The sequence below is a fragment of the Azolla caroliniana genome, unplaced genomic scaffold (genome assembly GCF_043228905.1).
Source record: "Azolla caroliniana isolate FFs.n. ecotype wild unplaced genomic scaffold, voAzoCaro1.0.p SCAF_20, whole genome shotgun sequence".
In the NCBI taxonomy this organism is placed as follows: domain Eukaryota; kingdom Viridiplantae; phylum Streptophyta; class Polypodiopsida; order Salviniales; family Salviniaceae; genus Azolla; species Azolla caroliniana.
Genome location: NW_028230455.1, coordinates 10339758 through 10350776, shown reverse-complemented (window position 1 = coordinate 10350776; position 11019 = coordinate 10339758). Strand labels below are relative to the sequence as shown.

General features: G+C 36.1%; 1 protein-coding gene across 4 annotated transcripts; it reads right to left on the bottom strand.

Moving 5' to 3' along the window:
* Positions 1-1084: 1084 nt before the first annotated feature.
* On the bottom strand, positions 1085-9723 carry LOC147850970 (casein kinase II subunit beta-1-like). 4 transcript variants are annotated; one of them, XM_087335623.1, is made up of 7 exons: positions 9540-9723; positions 5632-5734; positions 5213-5454; positions 2943-3164; positions 2392-2501; positions 1982-2147; positions 1085-1690 (listed from the first exon to the last, which is right to left on the bottom strand). In XM_087335623.1, exons 3-7 carry the CDS (start codon positions 5436-5438, stop codon positions 1554-1556), a joined length of 861 nt encoding a protein of 286 aa, XP_087191749.1. In that variant the 5' UTR covers positions 5439-5454; positions 5632-5734; positions 9540-9723; the 3' UTR covers positions 1085-1553. The 4 variants fall into 4 exon arrangements, with proteins under 4 accessions (XP_087191749.1, XP_087191750.1, XP_087191746.1 ...); XM_087335624.1 differs by having other exon boundaries at positions 5632-5704; XM_087335620.1 differs by having other exon boundaries at positions 5213-5546; positions 9540-9722.
* Positions 9724-11019: the final 1296 nt, after the last annotated feature.

The following is an 11019-nucleotide window of genomic DNA, read 5'->3' as shown; positions in this document are numbered from 1 at the left end:
CCAAATGAACAAGTGTATCTCATTATACCACCAAGTGCAACTACTCAATTTATTGACTTCTTATCATGCTATAAAAATCACATCAGCATTGACAAGAAGCAAGATTCTACAAGTTTCAATGAACAATTTGCAAGAAACGATAGAAAAAGCTACCCAAATTCAAATAATTCCTAAAATTTGTGAAACATTTGGATTTGACCCATTTGCTTGAATCGGTGATATACCTCAATGGGACAACATACATATAATGAAACCATCAACAAGAAAATGCCAAATATAGCAATAAAATATTCTTTTCTAAACAGCTGAATCTAATCTCATTATCTTAAAGTTCAGAGAAAGCTGATACCAAAAAAGACATCAACTAATTTAGATGCTGTGAAGACACTATTTTTGGTACCACCATTTGGAAGTTGATTGTTAAAATGCATAGAAACTTAAATGCAATTTCACCGATCAGACAAAATCCAGACAATATATATGAAGAACAGAACCAGGTTGCAAAAAGTAAAGGTACATAGGATCATTTATTGTTGGGGTATTGTACAAAAACTTCCTAAAACGCCACAGATGAAACTGAAATTGCAAGAATGCCATCACTGCTGATATCAACTGCCACTCGTTTACCTTTTCATATTACCAAAATGTTCCACACATTTGGATAGGTAGGAGGATCTGGGTGAAATATCAAACAGATGGTAATATGATAGCTTCAACCTTTTTCAGGGCACTAGGGAAATTGTGTAAACATATATCATGAATATTATTTTGGTAGATTTTCTATTCTAGGCAATACATTTTGCTCATGAAGACCCACAGGTAAAGAATAGTAATTGCACCAAAATCTCTCTTATTGAAGATTGCAGAAAAACTCAGCACTAGATTTCAAGAAATTATAACTTTAACTCAAAACTACCAATAATTCAAAACTCATAGATAACAACCAATATATTTATGTTTCCATAAATAAGAACCACTACCTTACATCAAAAAGTTATCTGTTTCCATAAGTATGTCAGTGATCTGTATCATCATCGGTTTCCATAAATAACAATCACTTATCTTACCACATGCTGCCCCAAACTCTAGAACATGCTTTACCTTAATATTGAAGCAATGTGCAGCTAATAACAAACACTTTTATCAAAGGATTCCTATTACTATAGAAATAAAAGAAATGAGAAGCAAAAAAGAGAAATTCCTTGAAACAGGAAAGTCGGGAGTTATTTTCAAATCAATACAAGAACACTGGACATAACCTTACAATTGAAATGTGTGAAAACAGACTAGTTCCTTTCCTCGATTTTAACCGACTTGAAAAAAGTTGTACAGAGTCATTCTGTAGTAGCAGAAAACAATTCATCCTTCCCCTCAAGGCTCTGTTGTTTCATGTAAATGACCTAGAAGTGATTGCTGAAATCCTTGCTTCACCATAATGTGTTTGTTTAATCAGCCTTCTAATCAAAAACCTCTTCCAGACCTCTATATAATTGTAGTCTCAGAAATATCCGCAGTCTCTTCCAAGGCAAGCCTGAAAATTATCCTGCCACTCTTTACCTTGCACTTCGGTGAATTTTGAATCCAAAAATCTTTGGCACATAAGTTGCTGTTGGTTTCAATGGCTTCATGTAAGGATATGTCATCAGAAACAGGTGAGGAAATGTTGTCCCAAAATAAGCTCCATCAACATCTGTATTTTTGTCAGGAATAAGCCAGAGTCTCTCTCCTTACAGATTTACAAAATACCCTTATTATTTACCAAAATAATCATTACTTGACTGGAAAAAACATCTATACAGATCGCATTAATTCCCCGTAACTTTATAATTTACAACACCCAGAGTAACTCTCCCAAGTACACCATATTCTGGTCAGTTTTGAAAACTGAGGGTATTTCAGTGTTTTGTGCTTAAAGTTTTGGCCAAATATAATGCTCAATTCACAAAATAAACAGAACAAAAATAAGCTGTTTAAAGGATACTGCCTTGGTATTTCGATCTTGGGTAGTAAACATCCTCACATTTCGGGCAGTAAATCTTCACTGTACTATTCCGGGGAACATCAGATTGGCCAACAGGTAAACAAGGTTGTCCAGAGCAGTATACTCTTGGGCAGCGACCAAAATCCATGTTCTTGTACTTGTCTAACTGCAGTAAAATACCAAATGACCATTTACTCAAATTTTAGAGCAGCATAACTGGGCTACATAAAAAGTCAAATCATCGAAACACCTGAAATTAGCTATTTACCAAAGCACCCCTAATCTTTTTGAAAATTACCATTGCAATAGCTTCCTACAAGGTTGTTCTGGTAATTTTAAAATGTTATGGGACATTCTGGTAAATTGCATATTTTTATGTTTTTTCCCCTAAATGTAAATAAGCCATTTACCATTGCATTCAAGCCTTTACTTGTCAGAATGTATCGGACATGGATAAGTCCATACAGCATTTCCGCAGCAGATTCAACCATTTCATTTTGATCATCAGTAAGCATGTCAGCTGAATAATAAGAAACCATAGAACTTTCAGAGCCTATTCACAAACTTCTTTTTGAAACCCTTTGTCTTAAAGATTTTTGAAACCCCTTGCCTTTAGATATGCTATATTTTATCTTGGACATGCCAATTTCAGTATAGTTAAACTCTCCATTCATGAAAATTGAAACAGAGGTAATACAAACACATTGTCTAAATGTGAGTATTAACAAGAATGAACAATTAGAAATCACATATTATGTAACCACAGCAACTCTTCCAAACAATGATTATCATTATACTCCATTTTAAAGACACCACCTTAGTTATGGTCAATGAAAACCCTCTAGTTTCATCATACTTTCTTCTCTTCTAGATATTTATTTTAGATTCTTCAATAGAACATACTGAAATCCTATAATCTATTCATAATCTCCACACCCTGAGAACAGAATCAAGCCATTACCATTGGGAGATTCAGCATCAAGAATGAGATCCATCGCATATTCATAATAAGGCACTTGGCTGCTTAGTCCACTTAAATTGAAGTCATCTTGGATGTAATCTTCCTCAATTTCACAAAAGAATTCATTTCCTCTCAACCCACAAAACCATGAAATCCAGGAAGTATCATCTCCATCTGAGCCACTAACATCTGAACCTTCAGTGTCTGTATCTGAATATTCACCTTCAATGAAACATTATCCATCATGTTAACAGATCAATAAGATGAAAGACATTTGCAAGACAGAAAACTCTAGACTTATTTAATTGGTCCAGACACATAAATCTACATGATTGAGACATTTGGATCCAGTAATCATGATGGTTAGTTTCCCAATATAAATACTCTGATGGTTACAGCCTAGTGATGGATACTTAAAATCTCTCATACTTTGAAACCGATTTTCAAACAAACAGTTAAAAGACAAAATCCCATTCATTCCATTCTTGTCCCATAACAATGTGCCCATGTGAAGACAACCAACACAAAGGATTGTCCTTATCATCAATGTGTTTAAATCAATTTTGAACCAGTTTTGTGTGCACTAGATAGAAATAATAAGGATAGTTTGCGTGAATCCTAATATTACTGGAGACTCAGATATGTTCTCTAAATAGTCCAGGATCCTAGATGACAAAGCATAGTAGCTTAATAAATTCTATAATTATTGATAATTTCCAGAAGACTTGTTGAACTCTGAAAATTACACAGTATGTAATGTACGACAAGCAAGCTAGAATGACACTTAAAACAATGTAGGGATTTTAACATCCATATTTTTATCACCAAAAGCTTAGTTATATTTAGCTTTATATCTGTTAAATCACCATGTTGGGCAACACCAGGACTGCTATATGTTACAGTAGCCATAAGAGATGTCAGAAAGAACCTTTCTAGAAAACATTAGCTATTATCAGAATAACATTAGACTGCCATAGGTTAATAGTACAACAAAGGTGTTAATAACCTAAAATAGAAAGAAAGCTATGCAAAGAAATCGAAATCTTGATTTAAATATACAGTTACCTAGTCTGGACTTGATGGACATATGATGAGACTAATGAGTGATGCATGTGCAGGTATCATATTTGATTGAGAAATATATATTCTGAAATACCAAGGTGACTCAATCATGCAAAGAGTTGTTGCATCAGTCACTAGAACATACAAAATGTGATTAAAATGTTGGTCTCAACCTACCATAATATTTCCTGTAAATGGGAAACATACATACTACTCAGAGATGTCTGAACTTATTTCCACCATATCATACTTTGTGCCTCTTTTCTCATTCTTGTCACCTCCTTCCAAGTTCTGGCCAACATTTATCTATCATTTTCATGAAACTCTTCATGTATTGTTCCCCAGTAATTAAAATCTATAAGGAATGCATCTCAAAGATAGTGCATAGAATAAAATAAGTCATCACTGATAGTCAGGCATGTTAGCCTAACTTGTCATCATTGCAATTACCTTTGTAGCTAGCTATGTCATATAGTGTTCATCTTCAAGGATTCCAACCATAGTTGAAACCAATCATCATCCAATTTAATACTTATTTTAGTATGTATTAAATCCAAAGATGCCCTTTTCTGGCAGACTTTAAATTGTTAAGACATAATCTGCATGTGAATAAATAATCTATGGAGACTAAATAACTTCAGAAGACTGCAACTGTAAATTTGCACCTAATAATATACCATTAAAATTTTGGTGTTTACGTTAATAACAAAAATAGTAATAATCAACTCACTAAAGAAAGGAAATAAATTTCATACAAAACATCAATCAGCAATACATCTAAAACCTAATCAAAATATGGAACACAATGATAGAAAATATAGCTAGTCAATAATACATCAAAATATATAGTAATATTGCTACATTTATGAGCTATGCAATAAAAATTTGAAGGCAATGAATCCTGTTAGAGAGAAAAGATATATTGGAACTCTAATAAGGAAACTTGCATTTGATACAAAACAAGCCTCACATAATTTATAAAGTTATATAAAACTAAAACATGTAAATATGTTCAACCATAACACAGACGACCGTAAACAAAATCACACACAAAAAAAGGACATGAAAAAGAATTTTCCTCTGCATTGAAGCCCATGGAGTCAATCTCATACTGCACATATGTATACTAGATTCTAGAAGGCATTCAATAATAACTTATAAGAATCAACAGGTAAGTGGATGAGAAGATGAGAAGGAAGTGTACATACCATCCTCTGGGAACTTGGCCTTCTCATAAGTAGATCTTGCTTCCCTTGTGTCCACAGATCCTGCACGTCGAACAGTTGATGTGGATGGCATGGACATACGCTCTTTGTCCTTTGCATTTGCCTTGGATGTTGATGGAGATGTCTTCTCTAATGAATCCTCTATGCGTTTCTTGCTTTCAATCGATTCACGGCTTGCAGCACGCCCTTCCCCACGGTCTTTATACATATCACCCGAGTTGCTCCTTCACCAAGAGCCTCGGATAAGTGACTTGAAGAACGTACGCAACATGAAGTTTTTCTCAAGAACAATATTTTTGTGAGAACAAAAGGAAAACTGTCGAGAGAAGTAAGAAATGCATCAAAACCTTAGCTGCATAAAAGAAAAAGTATGTGGAAAAAGGCTGAGATATGTGTCTTACTCTTTTCTAAGAAGACATTATGCAACATGAAGTGTTTCTCGAGGAATGTTCTTTTCTGAGAATGAAAGAAGTTCTGTAAGCACAATGAGCAATGAGTCAAAACCTGTGAAGTCACAATTAGAAAACAGAAATAGGGGATCTTTTGTGAGATCAGAAGAAAAACACTGAAACACAATAAAAAGCAAGATAAAACCTAGTTTTCGTACAGGAAACAGTATGAGATTTTGAGAGCAAAAAACAACAAACTAATCTACTCGATTCTATCAGTTCAAAGAGACCCTGACATGAGAGATTCAGTAAAATCTGTAAACATCTGGAAACATGTTTGGTGGTTTCATTGCTCCATATATGTGAGAAACTCTAGTCTTTACTGGCCCATAAACAAAAGATTAAGTACACCATGTGAAAACAGAAAATGTGTGAAGTCAAAATAAGAAACAAAAACCGGGAATGTTCTTTTGTCAAAACAAAAGAAAGATGTGAAGCACAACAAAAAGAAAAAAGCCAAAACCAAGTTTTGGTACAGAAAAAGCAAAGTGAGATCTGACGCAGAAAAAAACAGAAAAAACTAATCTGGTCAATTGAGTTCAATAGATTCGTAAAAGAGACTGAGATGAGAAGTTCAATAGATTCATGAAGCTCTATAAAAATTCCTGATTTTAACATTCGGAGACAAGTTTGTGATTTCATTGCTCCATAAGTGAGAAACTCTAGTCTTTATAGGCTTGAGGAAAAACATTCAAGTACATCATATGATTCTAGGAGCACGCCTTTAGAACAACCAACTTAAGAGTATCTGCAATTATTTTACAGCTTTGAGATCTACCAGACCCCTCAAGCCATCATTTTGTCAACAACTGTTGGCCCAACAGATTCCACAAGAATTTCATATCATTAATGTTGTATTATCTCCATTGCAATTGCCACCTGGGTCACTCTTTCCAAAATTGACCCTTTGCACTAAGGATCGGGGATCTCTATTATCAGTAAGTGAGCAGCCTAATCCAGCTTACATACTACCGATCAGGCATCTGGCACACTGCTAACTTACTGAGTTGCCGTAATGTCAGGCTCACCTGTTCACTTCACAACATGTATCTTCGTATGTAGCCAGCACCTCCACATATGATATTCTACATAGTCGTGATATGGTGTGCACTTGCTAGATGGTCCAATTCTGGTTACAACATCAATCTTAGCACTCATTATTTAACGAAAAGCATAGTTTTTGCCGGAATGGAGGCCTATACATCAACTTCCAGTTGCTCTTTCATCAGAAGAAGCTGAATCCTAATCCTCTTGTTACATTAGAGAGGCAATTTGGCTATGAATTTTCCTAGCATAGTTATTGTTCATAATCCAGGCCATCACTGTTCTGTGAACAATCAACACTGCATTTCAATTGCTTAGGATCCAATTTTTAATGATTCACCATCTTATAACAGTTGACAGTGTAGACCAATACCATTATATTTGGCAAAGTATGGAGACGTTCTCACATATTCGTACTCTTCTGATAATGCTATTGATAACTTTGATGTCTCTCAGTTGATCCCATTCCTACTCTAAGAAAGGATATTACCAACAATTTCAGACTCCTGCTAGTTTTTCTAAAAATCGTCTCCTATCTTTTCCCTAAAAATCATCACCTCTATATTTCAGCCAAATCAGGAAACCCACATTAGATGGTTGTGTCAACCAGATCGAGATTGCAGAGAGGGAGCTACAAAGAGAGTTATCATGGACAAGTAGGCCTGAATCCTGGCCTCATCTAAATGGCTTGATGCAACAAGGCAACGCACTACAACCAACAAATGTTGAGCCAATGCTGGTGATGCCATCAAAGTAACTAACCTTCAACTATTATGTGTGGATCAAGAAAACCATAAGTTCATAAGTAAAGTAGTGCACTTCCTGAACCTTGATTAAATAGTAGAAGATTTAACTTAAATCAGGTTGGGCACAGCAAGCTCTACGTAGCCAGTCACCAAAATTTAAAAATTGTTTTGGCAGCTACATAAGACTTGCACAGAGCTTGCCACTTAATTAAAACTCACGAGAGACTAGGTTGAAGAAGACAATCCGCCCTCCAACTCAACGACCGTCTCAGCCAGGCCAAATATACCCACAGCGAGTGTTGCTCCAGATGACCAGTCCAACCCCCCACCACTGACTACTAGAAACACAATATTAAAACTGGCATATTGGAGACATTGCTTTCACCAGCCTTTTGTTGCTTAAAAAATTAGGTGTTAATTGTGTGTCTTTCTGTTTGAGTGTGGAGCAGACTTGGGGGGAGTTTATTGTTTCGGTTCACTATATCATCAAGGTGTCCTACCAAGCTAGGTAGCATTTAGGTCAGAAAGAAACCTACCTACTCTCTCCTTCCCTTTGTAGGGACAAGGTTTCTTAACTATTTCCGCATGTAATTGGAATCAATCATCATTATTCCAATATTAATTAATTAATTTTGAATTTCAAGGAGATAGTGAAGGATAATAATTTATAGTATGACTCTACACTTCCCCATCACCGCCTGTAATTTGAGTCAATAACCAAACACAGATTATGCCCTCTAAGCAGAGAGAGAACCGCCACTTTCGCATAACAAAGAACACGCTACATGAGTCGCTTTCTTGTTTACCACCTTCTTGTGGAAGAATTGGATGCAAAACTTTACAATTGGATGCAAAAACATCAGAATTGAATGCTAACTAGACCTACCACATGCCGATCCCAGGGCCTGCCAGCAATGACTCTTTACACATTGATCATTCGTCCTCTACCATTACACATTGACCAGGAAATTTCATCTTGCCTGATTTCAAGAGTTCCAAGGAGCAGTAAAATAAAATATCCTGGCGAAAATTGAAATGTGAGAATTCTTTTGCTTATATAAAAGTCTTGAATATATTATACTTTCCAGATTCCACCCATTAAACAGTAGTCGAGGATTGGGAGACTCAAACCTAATACTGATCTCAGATCAAAAACCCATTTAATCAAACATACTTGGTCAATGATAGACCATAAACCTATCAAGGAAAAAACTGAGGTAAGTGTGATTGAGGATGGCAAGACCTTACATTGGAACAAAAAAATTTGACCAAAATGCTGAGCTTATTAAGAAAAAATAAGTTGAGCTGAACAAACATAGACTAGGATAAAAATATGGTTATCTTATCTTAGTAGGGAGAAAAACTGCATTTAGCAAACAGAGTCAAAATGCAAGTCCGAACCTAAACTTCCCAAAGAAAAACACTTGAGATTAACAAATAAAAACAAGGCCTTAAACTAGATAAAAAATACTTGAGGAAAAACCATGATCTTGACCGGAAGAATTGGACCATCACAGACTCGGGCAATGTTCGAAAGACCATAACCTGACCTTCGTTAGCATGGAAATGGCTGAGCTTAGCAAACGCAAAAAAACTTGATCTTAGACAACGACGTCAAGATCTTTACCAGATGTTTGCAGGGAAAAACTCCTTCACAAACAAGAACAAGGATGGCAAAACATTAATGTGATGCTAACCGGAAGAAACTTGAAATTGACAAAACGAAGTCAGGGATAGCATGGTCCACGCAGGAGAACACTTGATACTCTTAAACTCGGTCAAGCATAACAGGAGTGAAACATAACTAACCTGAAAGAAGTTATCAGAGTTCTGATCGTATGAGAGGGTAAAATAAAAGTCGACCTTTGTAAGCGCTGTCAAAGACAGCACAATCGATCTTAGCAGGAGAACAAAAATCTGAGCTTCACAAACAAACGCGGTCAAGGATAGCAAGAAGGTAAAACCTAAAAACAAGGGGGGGGGAGGGGAACGCAGCGATTGACGGTGACTATGAAGAAGAATATGATGATGATGATGATGATGATGATGATGAGAAGATTGAGGACATACCTGGAAGAGGGAAACCGGGGAACGTTGAAATAGATCGAGGAAGGAACGACGGCAGATGGAGGAAATGGAGAGAGAAATAAGCACGATAAACTCTAACCCTAACCCTAACCCTAACCCTAACCCTATTCTTGGGTCTGAGTTTTGAGTCTGAGCTCAAACCCTGATCTCCACTCTCCCACTCTCTTTCTCTTTCTCTCTCTCTCTCTCTCTCTCTTTCTCTCCGCTGTCTGTTCACATTTGTCTGCCGCCCATCCCAAGCCATTCTCCTTTTGTCCACACATCTCTATGTATGTATGCATGTATGTATATACATATGCCATGTATGTATATACATATGCCATGTATGTATGTATGTATGTATGTATGCCATGCATGTATGTATGCCATGCATGTATGTATGCCATGTACGTATGTATGTATGCCTTGTACGTATGTATGTATGCCTTGTACGTATGTATGTATGCCATGTATGCCATGTATGCCATGTATGCCATGTATGTATGTATGTATGTATGTATGTATGTATGTATGTATATATGTCTGTATGTATCTATGTATCTATGTATCTATGTGTGTACATATGTATTTATGTATGTATCTATGTATGTATGTTTGTACATATGTATGTATGTATGTATGTATGTATGTATGTATGTATGTATGTATGTATGTATGTACAAAACACATGCATGCATAACAAACACATACATGCATGCATTGATATGACATTACTTACACACACACACACACACACACACACACACATACATGCATATATACAAACACATAGATACATAGATATGTATGTTACGTACATACATGCATGCATTTGTACGCGCACGCCTTGTTATGTATTTTCACGAATCTCCCAAAGCGCAAGCTACTCGGAAATAAATACCTTGAGTTGCTCGTTACTTTCCCAACTGTATTTTGTTGTTCATTGTTTCCCAAACTCCCTCTCTCTTTTCGACATTTCTCCAAACACCCTCTGTTAACCTCCCTACTAAGCAAATGCACGTGTTATTTATGCTAGCATGTGGTCCATTTGTCCCTCCTCTTCTTAATAATAGGTGTCAAGAGAGCAACTGCCTGGTCAATCCATCCCATGTTTAGCACATTTGGGGCTTTATCTAGCACTATTGGGAGACAACAAAGTGGGGGCCTTTGCATAAATAAATCAAAAGATCGAGGGTATTTTGGAGTTTTCCCCTTTGTAAAATTGCCGAAAATAGCTCTTCATTTGTCTTCCTTTTGTTCGAGTTGTATCACGGTGACCGGCAATGCCTTTTTATTAACTCTATGCACCAAAGTCCAAATCTCTTTTACAAAACGACTTTATTAGATGCCACTGCAAAGGGTTGAATGCATGATCTTCTGGTCTCCATCAACCAACCTTACCGATTGTCTCTCTCGTAAATATAGTATATTTTACTCGTAAAAGTAGTACACATTTTTTTTAAATGGCAATACACTTATGGCA

Excerpts from the sequence above, each read along its gene's own strand:
- LOC147850970 (XM_087335623.1), bottom strand. The coding sequence starts at position 5,438 with ATGTATAAAGACCGTGGGGAAGGGCGTGCTGCAAGCCGTGAATCGATT. Across the intron at positions 3,165-5,212 it reads GGCCAAGTTCCCAGAGGATG|GTGAATATTCAGATACAGAC; the intron begins GTATGTACACTT and ends GTTTCATTGAAG. Across the intron at positions 2,148-2,391 it reads GTAAAGGCTTGAATGCAATG|TTAGACAAGTACAAGAACAT; the intron begins GTAAATGGCTTA and ends ATTTTACTGCAG.